Source organism: Pyrus communis, chromosome 14 (genome assembly GCF_041283825.1).
Source record: "Pyrus communis isolate YQ-2024b chromosome 14, ASM4128382v1, whole genome shotgun sequence".
Lineage (NCBI taxonomy): Eukaryota > Viridiplantae > Streptophyta > Magnoliopsida > Rosales > Rosaceae > Pyrus > Pyrus communis.
In genome coordinates, this window is record NC_142578.1 from 17,708,768 (window position 1) to 17,722,602 (window position 13,835).

Below are 13,835 nucleotides of genomic sequence, written 5' to 3' on the forward strand. Positions count from 1 at the left end.
ATATACAAGGAAGTGGTCCTAGTGGGAATAAAATTTGGGTGAACTAAATACAACAGCAATCCTGATACCTGGAATTGGATTGGATGACCACCTTTATGTAAGTCGCATCGTCTTTATTCGAGGCAGTGCACTGCTGCCCACAAGATGTGATGAAAAATACTTTCTACTCTCGTCGGCATTAAAGATTAATATTTCAATATCTAGTCGTTTTTTAGGGTGATGTTTGTTTGCTCCTGTAAAGGCTAAAAGAACTTTTGACAACCCATAAATCATTTCTAAATATATGTTTGTTAGGGAAGTTAGAAGTGAAGTGTTTTAAAATGAATGGAAAGTGCTTTTGAAAATGCAAGTGAATTCTAGATAAGCACTTGAAGTGTTATTTGCAAGAAGCACATAACTGGCCTTTCCTGCAGTTTCAAGTGCTTTTAAAATCCAAAAACACCTTCACCTCAGTAGTCTGCTTTCTGAATAAGCATCCACCAAGTAGTAGTGCTTCCATGCTTTGTATAAAGCCATTCAATTTCAATCAATGACACGACAATGAAGGAAAACAAAAGGTTTCCATTTTCTTGTTCCAAGGAAATGAAAAAAAAAAAAATGTGAAACGATTCAACCATGCACACCAGTAGACTAGAATGAGCAAAACAGTTACTTGTACCAATGTGTCCCAAAATCAAGAGTTCCTACTGCCTAGAAGAGATGAGCGAGCTTAAGAATTCCTCTTGGAGAATCTGACGTTGCGCATTCATGCCCGGCAACCTCGCAGTCAGCAAGATGGTTAAACGACGTCCCTCAATACCCGCAAGGTTTTCACAGACTCATACATTAACAAAGAGATCCTCCAGCATGGGGAAATAACTTCTGAATATAAGATTGCAAACTCTATATAGAAAAACATAACAAACCCAATATGCTGAGCCTACAGACTTTTAATAGTAGATAGTTGCTCATAGATCCAGGATTCAAACTAGAAATTTAAATTACCAGTTCCAAAGATAGCAGAAGCAACCTCAAATTGCTCAATCAAGCAAATCCGACACTGCTGTCTTCTTAAATGGATCAACTTGTGCCAACTGTGCCAGTGCAGATTTGTTGGGAAAGATATTATCTGCCTTCATCCTCTCCCAGATTCCGTAAGCTGGAGCCTTGGCGTTTATATAGGCCTGAATAAGAGAATGGTACTGACGAAGCCGAGCCGTATAACCAGCCTGTCTCATCCTATAAAATATCTTTTCTGCGTTATGGACGTCCCCCCTCTTCGAATACTGTTCCATAATTGTCATATAAGACATGAACATTGGCTTCTTTCGGTTGTTCTGGGCAGCCTTCTGCAAAATAGAATCAGCCTTTTCAACCTCACCTGCTTCCACATAGAGTTTCACAAGTGCATCCCAAGTTAATGGGCCAATCTCGCAATTGTTATCTGCCATACGCTTGACAAGATCTTTACCCTTGTCAAGCATTTTATTGTTTGCATACACCTTCAACATCACAGAATAATGCTTGGAAGAAAGTTTCTTCCCTGATTTTAACACCTTATCAAAAACTGCTTCTGCTTCTTCAATCTTGTTCAACTTTCCCCATGCTTCGATTGCAGCCAAACACTCTGCAAACAGAGGATTTGATTCACAAACCTTCCAAACTCTCCCTACTTCATTGGCATCTCCCAACTCAGCATAAAGAGGAAGCAAACATCGACAAGCCCAACGATTCTGTTTTAAGTTTCCAGATTCCATGTCCTTCAAAACCGCCTGAGCTTTTTCTTTAAGCCCACTAGTGGCATAGTGTCTAGCCAAGGTGGCTTTTGTGCTCAGGTCTGGCTCAATGCCTTCCGCCTTCATTGTCTCATAAACTTGCTCCATTCCAGTTATGTCATTTGACTGGCCTTTTGTATCTATTAGGACTTTATATGTGAAGATAGTTGGCTTGACATCTTCTTTCTCCATTAACAGTAATACATCTGCTATTTTCTTCTTGTCAAGCCTCTTGTAGAGGAGTAGCAACTGGTTGCAAGTAAATGCTGTGACTGGGAATTCTAGGTCCTTCATTTTATTGAAAACTTCTTCGGCTTTCTTCAGATTTCCGGTAGAGACACAGTACGCCAACAGAGTTCGGTAGATTACCTCACTTCTAAAGGATTTTGGAATCTTCTCAATATAGTTTTCTGCCTTTTGGAGGCCACGTACTTTGGCAATTAAGTCAAGACGAGATGCATAATCCCTTTCATTAAATTCAATCTTCTTATGCTCCTCCAACCACTCTGAAAGCTGCAAAGTGCATCACACAATAGTAAAATTCCATGACCACGAAATTCGTACTTTTAGAGAACCGGGAAACAAACACAAGAGAAGAAGATGCACTTGTGGCGCTAGAAGCTACTACCTTTCTCATTATATATCTATCGAGGGAAAAGATGAAAAGAAAAGAAAGTAAAAACTATCACAAATTTATTATGCTTTAAATCAAACTATAAGATGAACAAATGGAAGCATAAGTTGCCAAATTAGAGTGTCACGGTCACTTTCAACCTAAGTCTACAGAATTTTATCAAGGCACGGACAACTCATGACTTCAAAGTCAACTTTTCTTTACCTGTCATCATAAAAATGGGACTCAACGAAATAAATTTAATGATATGACCATTAATTTTAACAAAAAAGGAAACCAAAAGATCCAGCCATAAGCCATTGTCATTGACTCATTGAAAAATATGTAACGGTCCTCCTTCAAGTACAATTAAACCAACAAACAAAAGAGAAACAAAGAAGCGAAGAGTGTCATGATTACAACATAATATATCAAAACAATAGGCTATTTCATGCGAGAAAGACCGGATGAGTGTATCAAATGCTAGAATACTTCTATGCACATTGACAAAAGGCCTTTCCTAGGTAATATAGTTTAATGGATGATCAATAGACATACAAAAAATTTGCATGCACTGAATAGAAAAACTTCTGCAACAGAAATGCAAATGCAATTTTAAATTATGCAACCTAATTTCTGAAAACATGCATGAAAGAAAGAAAACTAACTTAGGAAAAGATAAATAAAGAGTCAAAAGGAAAAAAAAAGGCCTACAAACAGAAAGTCTATCAGCATGATTAGTATTTATCCTCCAAGCCATTCAGCAACCCAAATTACTTCCCTCTTTTCAACTTAATTTAATTTAATTTAGAGGAACGGAATACTCAATAGTGAGTACTAGAACCAGAAAGCACAAACCACATTCAAAATTGAAACCCTCTCGCATTTTTGAGTAAGTGAAAATTAGAAGAATTAAAATTAACAAAACAAATTACAAGCCGAAAATCAAACAATTATGCCTACAACAATCATGTTAAATGATGACCAGTGAACCATAATAACTGGACCTCAGTAATACATGAAAAAGATATAAAAAAGGAAATTAAATCGAATTATCGAAGCAATGACTTTAATGCAGACTCTAAAACAATATAGGACCTTATGGGATCACGAATCTATAATTTACTTTACTCAAAAGTTTCAAAGGAATGAAATAAATATTAATCATTGTAATAGTTCCTTAACGTAAGTTCATTTGCAATTTAAGTGCTCGCTGAAGGTTTGGAGCCTTGTTATCTCTTTTATCTAAATTCTTCTCCAAGCACTCTGTAAAATTACTGCTGTCCTAACCTTCTTTGTTCTCTAAACATTTTATCTTCAAATTTCTATCATTCTAAGCCCACCAAAACGATACTTAAACACCAACCCATGCACAAAAATCCTTTTCATTGATGTAATAGTTAGTGATGCCCTTAGGGACATTGTGTTCAATGTTTACATACAGTCAGAAAACCTAAAGCTCGAGACGTGATAGAATACTTCATCAGCATGTGGAACATAACATTTGACACCAAAACAAAAAGCAACAACTGCTATATATGGATACTTGAAATTGATCAAACTGCTATATTTGACAATTTCCTACCACAAAATCACGCAAGATGACTCGGACAGGCTCACATAGCAGCAGTTATGTTGAAATATCTCTGCCTTATTTATATAAATAAAACAATTCAAAACAATCTGAACTAAATTAAGTGAGAAATTATAAAGCAGCTAAGACCAAAGTAAAACTTTTGAGATTATTGTGTAGTTTACGAATTCTTGAGTGTCAAAAGAAAATCAAGTCAAATCACCTGTAATGCCCTCCCATACATTTGACGCTTACGAAAATTGAGCATGGCCATTGATACCTCTGCCCGGTCTATTTCATTTCCTTCTTCTACCCACTTATCAAGAGCACCATAAATAGAGGCACCTGGGAAAGATAATATGGCCTTGTAAAGTGCTAAAGTGTTTCCTTTCTTTGGTGATCTTTTCTCACTTGGATCAGTCTCAGTCTCTGACAACTCCATCTCATGTTGGGAAGGCTCAACGTCTTCCTCAACTTCAGAAAGTTCTGGTTCAGAAATTAATTCATCTTCATTTTCATCCTTTGCACTGCTCTCTGGAATTGCTTCAGCACTAGATGGTGTTTCAAGTTCAGAAAACCCATCTTCCAAATCATCTTCCTCGCCAGTGCTTTTTGCACCAGCTTGTGAAGAAAGGCTGCGTGTGCCCGTGAAGAAATTCCAAGAAACATGTGTTGTGTGGTATAGTCTCTTGGAAGGCAGATATCCATCAGGCAATGATTTACAGGACTCAAGAAAACAAACATCCTCATGTCTGTCAGTAATTGGTAGCTCCAAATTAGCACAGCATGCACGAGAAGTTCCTATGTTGAAAGCTCGGTTCCTGGACGCAAAAGGAAAGCTATGTCTCATATCTATTCCAACCGAAAAAACCAACAACATAACATAACCAAAAGATCCAGATTTTATTTGAAAACATCCTGAATAAAAAACAAAAGTAGCAGGACATATATTACTAAAAGAGAAATACATTTAAAATTTAAGAAGATGTCATTGTCAAGCTTCTATTAGTACACCCATACTATGAAATCCTTTGAGACAAAAGAAACACAAATTGCTTCCCAAGAAATGCTCGGAAACAAGGGTAGCTGCTCTAGCAGTTAATCTCTATAGAAAAAGAACAAGAGAGAATCAATAGCATAAATGATTTTTTTTAATTTTTTGAACAAATGATATTATCTACACTAAGGCAGATGGGTGGTGGGATTAGCCTCACATGGACTAGCAATAATGTGGTTCAAATTCTCTTTTGGCAAGAATCGAACTTACAAGTGAAGAGGAATACCACTAGACCGTAGTACTAAGTTGCCTAAACCTAACTAACAGCAGAAACAATGTTGCTGCAAAGTGTCCCATAATGTGACAGAAAAAAATTTAGTCTGGATCAAAGTAAGATAAATTTCCAGTTTTAACAATCTCCCTCACTCCATGAATTCAATTTTTTCCTCCTCTGTTTTTGTTTGTGCTTTTCGAAAGATGGCGCCAAGAAAATGAATTTCATTCTAATCCCCTTCAAAAAATTCTCTCTTCCTTTCAATAAGCATGAAAATAATGATTTGTAAATTCAAGGTAAAACAAATCATTCCTTGAAAAGATTAACTCATTGCATACGGAAGACAAACTAACACAAGTAAACAAAATTAAAAATAAAATAAAAACAAAGAAGCCATTTGCACATCAGATGATTAAGATGAACCCTAAAACCTGTAATCGTTCAGATTATTCTCTCCCACCTTCTGATTAACAAATAGGTGGTGAAGATGGGCCCACTGAACCCAAGAGCGAGGGGGAGAGAGTATGTACCTGAGAGGAAGAGAAGCACGACGGAGAGCCCACATGGCGACAGTCGGCAAATCAGAAACACCCTAATACTCAAGAGTCACAGGGAAAATGGAAATGGCGGTCGTCGTTGAGTAGCTCAGTCCCTTAAACCCTAAAAAGTAAAACCCTCCCTTTGCCTTTGGGAATTACTGATTTCGGGACATACGGGTTTTTCGTTTTCTTGTGTCGTGGGTCTCTTAATTATGGGCTTTGTTTTTTTTAGTACTTATGGGCTTTTTTTTTTTTTTTTTTTTTTTCAAATTTCATTCAATAATTAATTAATAAAATCGTTGGGTGACTCGTAGACTGTAATTTAGTTGTTTAAGAGCATATTCGTCTTCGTATTAAGTTCAGTGTTTGTCAAAATAAATAAATAATGGATATTGTAGATTATTTAATCAAAAACACGAAAAGCATTTGAGTCCATGAGTATTTGTAATGTTAGTGGTAAGATTATAACTGACGTCATAATTAAAAGGTTATAACTTTTATTGGACCAATGCATTTCACTAAATCGCTTTTGCTCCATTCACGGTAATATCCTCATTGTCTATGGGCGTGAGAACTTTGCTAGTTTTAAAGGTAAAAAACAAGAAGGATTGGAGCATGCGTCCATGGCTATTAAATTAGACTTGGAGAAAGCTTGTGACTTGTTAATTGGGATTTTATCATTTATGTACTTTAAAGATTTGGGTTTCATATTGAATGGGTTAACTTGGTTGTGGAGTGTATTATTTCTACTTCCTTCTCTATTTTGATAAATGGGTTAACTTTGTTTTCACACTTAAGACATCGATAAAATTATACTTAGAAAAGCACTTCAAACTTAATAATTTAGAAAAACAGAAAAACTAATTTATTTTGTATCGTGAGAAGGAAACAAAAAAAACTCCGGGTTTACAAGTAGATAGATATTAGTTTTGTTTTCCATCTGAACTTTTAAATTGTTTTTGTATAAATCGTGAGATGTTTTTTCTTATTTACCAACTTTGTCAATATGAGACTAAAAAACTAATGATGTTTTTGAGTCTTTAATTGATATATATAAATAATAAACAGGTACTAACTTAACCTTTTTGATGATACGTCATATGATTTGTAAATTTGGTCTAAAAATTTGGTCAACGCATTATTCTTTGTTGAAGACTGGACTTGAATTGGATCAAATATTTAAAAATAACAACCCACATAGCTACTAGCTACTAATTAAAAATAAACTAACAACCAAACAAAAATTCGTAAAAATTGAAAAAAAAAATGCACTTAGCATTTTGAACTTAGGAACTCTCATTAATTTTAAACAACAAAAACCATTGATTCTAATTGAACTTCCTAATCATTTAGCCAAATTTTATATATTTATACTCTTATGAAAAGAAATTTTTAAAAATTGAAAAGTAAATAAGCACACACATGATGTTTGGAACCTAAGACCTCCTCATTAATTTCAAACAACAAAACCACCGGTTATAGTTAAATTTCTTTGTCATTGAACCAAATTTTATAAATTTATACTCTTATGAGAATATATATAAATATACCACCCTAATAATTTTGATGCCTCCAATTATTTTGTGCCTCGAACGATCGCCTTGCCAGCATTGGGCCTAGGCCGGCCCTGTCCATAAGTCCTATTTATATTTTTCCAGCAACACAAGTACAAGTAGTCTTCATATCCAACACAAAACTACAATTTGGTAAACATCTAGGTATTTATAACATTGTCTTTTGAAAGAACCGTGTTAATATAAATGAATTAATGAGAAGGTTAAACAAAAATTGGATGGTTAGAAGGCTAACACTCTCTCTAAAGCAAAAAGACTTACTCTTGTTAAATCGAGCCTCACTGTCACTAGTATGTCATTAGCTTGGTTATGGAGTGTACTACTATTGTTTGAGGCTTACCACCACATTTGTATTATTTGAAATTAAAACAAGAAATTGCGACTATTATGAACATTGGCAAATCTATTGACAATTTTTTTTTTTTTGAATAAACGATATTATCTACACTAAAGAAGTAGAGGAGTGGGCTAAGCCTCACAATAAGCTAACAATAATATGGTTCAAATTCGCTATTTGTGAGAATCAAACCTAAGAGAGTAAAGAGGAATACCACTAGACCGTAATACTAAGTAGCTAACCTATCGACAATTGAAAATAAGAAAAGTGGGGTAAAACTGTTATCTTGTTGTCAAATTTACATGGATATTTTATTTTTAAACAAATAATATTATCTATACTAAAGGTGGGAAAGTAGACTAAATCTCACATTGAGCTAACAATAATATGATTTAAATTCGTCTTTGATAAGAATCGAATCTAAAAATTCTTCCTGAACATGAATGTAGAAATATAGGTGGCAATTACAAAGATATAGGAAAAGGAAAAGGAAGAAAAATCCTGCTGTCGCTGACCGTCTGGTCTGGGGGAGGACTTGAGAAGTCAGAAAGAATAATCCCTTTCCGTCTTTCCCCATTTGGACTCGCACGGTCGCACCTAGGTCCTAGCCCACATTTTCTGCCTTCCTCACACTGCATTTTCGCGCCAAATTTTGAGCTTCATCGGCGTTGCGGGGAGCAGCTCTGCCCGCCATGGACTCCGAGCCAGACTCTCCAAAAACCAAAAGAACAAGGTTCCATCTCTCTCTCTCTCTCTCTCTCTCTCTCTCAAATTCTTGAGATTTATGGCTTTTTCTTATTCACGTTTCCACAAGGACTTGTTTTGTTGGTGAGAAATTGAGCATAGATTTTGTTTGGGTGGGTGATTTATGAACTTTCTGCAAAGTTAATTGGAGCTGCATGTGTTATTTGATTATACAGGCAAAATTTGACATGGATAGTATACACTGTTCGATTCTGTCTTTTTCTCTGAAGTGTTTCGATTTGTTAAACAAATTTTACTTGTTCTGTATGAAGGATTTGAATTAATTACTGATTCTTTTGTGCAACGGAATACTTTCACATTATATAGCAGCCCGAAACATTTTCCCAAACAGTTGGTGTGCATTGACTTCCTTTAAATGCAATTTGTGATATGTTTGATTCTTTTGAAGAGATTTCTTGACATAGTGTGCTTGCAGGTACGAATGTGCTGCATGTTACAAGCAGTACAAGCAAAGGGAACATCTTTTCGAGCACATTAAGGGCTCCTTCCACTCAGTTCATCAGCCGAGATGTGGTGTGTGTAAAAAGCACTTCATGTCTTTTCAATCACTGAGGGAACATCTCACTGGTGAGATTTAATTCCTTGTCCATTTGATTTGATCGGCTCATTGTGTATTCGTTTTGATTTGTCTGTAAGATTGTAAGATTGCTTGTTGTTTGATTTGGTTCCTACGATTTAGGCTCATTGGCAAAAGCATTTTGCAAGACGATTTTCACTGAACAAGGTTGCCATCTATGTCTGAAGCTTTTTGATAGCGCTACTTCTCGGAGCGAGCATAAAAACACGTGTTGCCTGTCTGCGCCTACTCCTATGGTACGTTGATTAGTTGAACATCAAGTGTCCAGTATAGAACTGGGAAACTTGTCATCTTCCAGTTGTCAGAATGTTTTAGCTTTTTGACCCATTAAACATACTCTTAGCTGCAATTATACATAGATGTAGGCATACATTACTTATCCCTTTCAAGTTTACCTGTTTGCAGGGAACAACAATGATGCCAAGTGCAGAATCTAAATCTGATATAAACTTGAGCAACGAAGATCACGTTGGAGGGGGTCTTGAAGCAGTTGCTCTGGATTGTGAAATGGTTTGGGGTGGAAGTGATGGATCACTGGACCTATGTGCAAGAGTGTGCCTGATTGATGAAGATGAGAATATCCTCTTCCACACTTATGTGCAGCCCCAAATTGCTGTCACTAATTACAGGTACAATGTTTCTCATCTTTGATTTCTTTCAAGAAATTTCAGTGTAAGCCTCTGATGCGTTGAATGTTTATATTCCAGATATGAAGTTACTGGGTTAATGGAGGAGCATATTAGAAATGCCATGCCACTTGAAAAAGTGCAAGAGAAAATTTTGCGAATTTTATACAGTGGAAAGACCAAGGTTCTTGTGGGGCATAATTTGGACCGGGATATGGATTGCTTGAGATTCAATTATCCTGATTACCTGCTGAGGTATAAATTCCTCTTCTTATATGGCAGCAATGCACTTAGTTTAGCATACACTAAACCCCTATTCTAACATATAAACATAATAATTTTGTAGAAAGTTTAATAAAAATAAATCATTTAATAGTTCTGCAGACAAGTTATCTGCATTCTTATTATTCTCTTCCAATCTTTTCCTTATTATCTAGGATATAGTACCTGTGCTGCTGGACTGCCTTATTTATCTGCGAAATAGATGGTATTGCTGTTTCTTAAGACTTTGCATTTATGGCTGTACTTCTTTTCATTCAGGCCAGCCAAGATGAGTATGGCCTTAGTCATGGTGAAATTATGCATAACCGACAAATTTTATATGACAATTATTTGACATAGTTTCCTAAAAGCTTAGCTTGGAGAAAAGAAATCTTTTGTCTGAAGCCTCTCTATGTTTGACGGTTACTTATTCTATATGCAGGGATACTGCAAACTACCATCCGCTGATGAAAACAAATTTGGTCAGCCACTCACTCAAGTACCTCACACAAACATATCTAGGGCAAGTTTTTCTTCGTCTCTGACTTACTTTTGTCTTTTGGTTTATGCTTTTTTATTTATTTAACTCTATTACGATTTTGGGTACTTTAAGTTGGTTGGTAAAACAATTATGTGTACTCTAGTTCTGTGCATGTAAAAGTACCCAAATTATTTGTTTCTCATTTGAACTCTGTTGGGGCACAGATACTTAATTCACGTTCACTGTTAGAAGCTCTGTTTATATTATTATTATTAGCTATATAATGGTAAGTAGAAATCACAAAATTGGCTCAATTCCATCTAGAGAATGTAAACAACGAACACATCAGTTAATCCACAAATAGTTAATAACAGGTGTCACAATCTAATGCTGCCAAGTGTCATCTGATCGCGAAGGAACCTGCTCTCTCTCTCTCTCTCTAGATATGGTTGTCCTAGTAAATATCAGATGTTCACTATAATCTTTTTACTTGTTCCGATCATATTCAAGTGCAGTTCATTTGAGTAATTCTGCAGAAGTTAATAAGGACTCTAGTTCACACTTTTTTTAACAACTACTATAGACACTTAGGTACTTTGTAGTGTTTTGTTATCGTAGAAGCCAGCTCTAGTTTTTAGTGCTCCCGTGAATGAATAACGTAATGAGGTTTTGGCTTTGCAGGTATGAGATACAGTCAGGTTCACATGATCTATATGTGGATTGTGTGTCTGTGATGAGACTGTATAAAAGGTTCCGTGCACTAGATCATGAGAGAGAAGGGAATCGGGCATCAGTTGCGACAACATGTGCAAAAGACATTTTGGAAAGTTTTGAGTCATTGAAATCCACCAACCTTGAGGAGATGGCAGTGAATGATCTTTATGAAATGTCAACGCCAAAGTACAAGTGTTGGTGCCTGGATTTAGCGCAAACGTAGATTCTTACTCGGTGTTTCTACAATCTTCGGTCACATTACATGGGATTGATGGAAAGACCTTTACTTTGAAGTTCGACTCTAAAGCTTTTGGAGATTTTGATGTAATATAAGTTTGTTCGTGCCTCCTTTGCCTTTCTCGTCGCAGATGGTGAAGTGAATGAGGACACAGTTGCTAAGAAATATTGAATTCCCTTGATACTGTTTATGCATTCTAGTGGAAAATGGTGTAAAACCTGTAGAATTTATTAACGGGCTTTGCTTGGGGTTGAATTAATTAACCTCTACAGGGTAACTGAAGTGTTTGCTAATATGCTTAGGGAACTGTTATTGACACTACAAAAATCTCATTCTACATTCTTTGCAACTGTATTTTTCTTTCTCATTATAAAAAGTTTGGAGTCCCAAATGTGCAAAAAATGAATATTGAGATAAAGTTTTGTTTGCTTTTGTTGTGCTCTTCTCAAAAAAAAATCTTGTGTAGGGGTGCCAACCAATGTGGTTCATATGAGATTCCTCGGAAATATGATCCCATTTGTATTTGGACGAGTTTTAATATTTTTAACTTTTAAATTGTGGCATAATAATCTTGTCATCGTCATAAAAAACTCTTACTCAATATACGTAAAAATAAACAAAACAAGGCTTTACTTTATACGCAAGTTATCTTAACTCAATAGCAATGTTTTAAAAAGCAGAGGAGTAGGTGAGGCGCTTCATGGATAGCCTCGCCTAGGCGAAAGCCTTGAGGTATGAGGAGAAGCCTCACGGAACCTAAAGTTTTAATATCTATTATGTATATTTATATTTACAAAATATAATACTTTGTAAAACAAATGTAATTATAACTAAATCAAAGATAATATTTTCTTCTTCATTACTAAGTCTAGTTGTACTTTGAAACTTTGTTAGATAGTCTTAAAATGTTGTAATTATTTATTTTATTGTAAATAATCATAGAGAACTTCGAGAGAAATAAGGTTGAGAGGCCACAATGATAGGAAGTTTTAAGGGAAATAAAGTCTGACACAATTATAGGCAATTCAAAAGGAAATAAGGGCTAAGCGGAGCAATTATAGGGAATTTAAAATGAAATAAAGGCTGAGTGAAGCAATTATTATAGGAAATTTAAAGATAAAATCAAAATGCTAAGTGATAGAATCTGAATGGTCAATAATTAATAAAAAAAACAAAAAAAAATAAAATAAAAAAGAGTTAGACTTAGACTTTTCCACTAGGATTTGGAGGGAGAAACTCTCTCTTTCTTCTTCATTGAAACTACGGCACAAACGAAGAAATGGCAGATATGGACCTGGATTTTGGAAACAAACCTGGATTTTGAAGGAAAAAAAAAATGCCCAAGTGAACGCCTGGGTGTGCCTCGACGCTACCTTACGCCGACCCCCACAAAATAGAGGCGAAAACCCAGCCGCCTCACCTCCAAGGCCACCTAGGCGCGCCCCGAGACTAGTTTTTTAAGACATTGTAGGGAAAGAATCATATAAAATTGTATAAGCCCAAGAGGTAAATAGTTAGCAATGAAAAATAAAAAAATATATACAAATAGTAATAAAAACTTACCGTGTGTTTGAATGAGAAAATGATAGAATTTTATTTTCTAGAATTGTGAATTTTTCTTAATTTAAAAGAACAATAAAATTTGAATACGGAATTTAATGTGTCTATGGCATCATTAATATATAAATGAGAGATAGTAGTTAGAAAATGAGCTAGTAGTAGTGGTGTGGTGGCGACGACAATGGTAATTAGCAATTCTTTCATCCAAACAGAGTGTTAATCTTTCTTTTTCAATTGTTTGAGTTTTAGTCCAACCACATGAGGTTTAGTCATAGTAATAAGACTTTGTCTGTTGTATTTACCAAAATAGATGATGATGGGTGGTAATGGATGGGTTTATGGAACACAATAGAATGGATTATTGGAAATGGATTGCCTTACTTATCATCCTACGCACCATAGACTAAAACCAATTTGAATGATTTGTTCAATTTTCTGTCCACCCCCAATTAATCCATAACACTTATATTTTTTTTTGCAATTTTTTATTTCTTTGAAATATAGTTTAGCTGAAGATTTTTTTAGAATGCTCTCATGACATGAAAACATAAATATTGACAAGAATTTCGCGTTTGAAAATTTGGCCATTTGTATGGAATTTGAATTGCGTGATTGAAAATTTATTGTATTTTGTTCAATTTCCAGCTTCGAATTCACAGATACAGGTAATCGTCATTGTTAAAATTCAAATTGTATTTTTTTGCCCATTGTTCCGTCGTGCTCATGTGTGGCTCAAGATAATAGTAATATCAATTTTTAAATTAAACCATTTTTTTCAGTTTGAATATTTGCATATTCGATTTTGGTATTGTATAAATATGATTTTTATTTTCAGTCTTGAGTAGGACTTTTGATTGATTGTGCATTATGGGAGGAAATGTAGATTGTAGGTGTCTGCTTACTGTGTAAAAACCACGTTAACTTGTCAACATTTGAAGAGAATACTTTAGGA

The 13,835-nt window shown here is 35.2% G+C and overlaps 2 protein-coding genes across 3 annotated transcripts; one reads left to right on the forward strand and one right to left on the reverse strand.

The window, feature by feature from the left end:
• Positions 1–847: 847 nt before the first annotated feature.
• On the reverse strand, positions 848–5,962 carry LOC137712703 (pentatricopeptide repeat-containing protein At1g80270, mitochondrial). Its single transcript, XM_068451836.2, has 3 exons — positions 5,742–5,962; positions 4,164–4,761; positions 848–2,267 (listed from the first exon to the last, which is right to left on the reverse strand). Exons 1-3 carry the CDS (start codon positions 5,774–5,776, stop codon positions 1,020–1,022), a joined length of 1,881 nt encoding a protein of 626 aa, XP_068307937.2. The 5' UTR covers positions 5,777–5,962; the 3' UTR covers positions 848–1,019.
• Positions 5,963–8,138: 2,176 nt separating this feature from the next.
• LOC137713656 (RNA exonuclease 4) lies at positions 8,139–11,677 on the forward strand. 2 transcript variants are annotated; one of them, XM_068452981.2, is made up of 7 exons: positions 8,139–8,394; positions 8,842–8,993; positions 9,106–9,239; positions 9,394–9,632; positions 9,711–9,884; positions 10,333–10,413; positions 11,053–11,677. In XM_068452981.2, exons 1-7 carry the CDS (start codon positions 8,354–8,356, stop codon positions 11,306–11,308), a joined length of 1,077 nt encoding a protein of 358 aa, XP_068309082.2. In that variant the 5' UTR covers positions 8,139–8,353; the 3' UTR covers positions 11,309–11,677. The 2 variants fall into 2 exon arrangements, with proteins under 2 accessions (XP_068309082.2, XP_068309083.2); XM_068452982.2 differs by having other exon boundaries at positions 9,409–9,632.
• Positions 11,678–13,835: the final 2,158 nt, after the last annotated feature.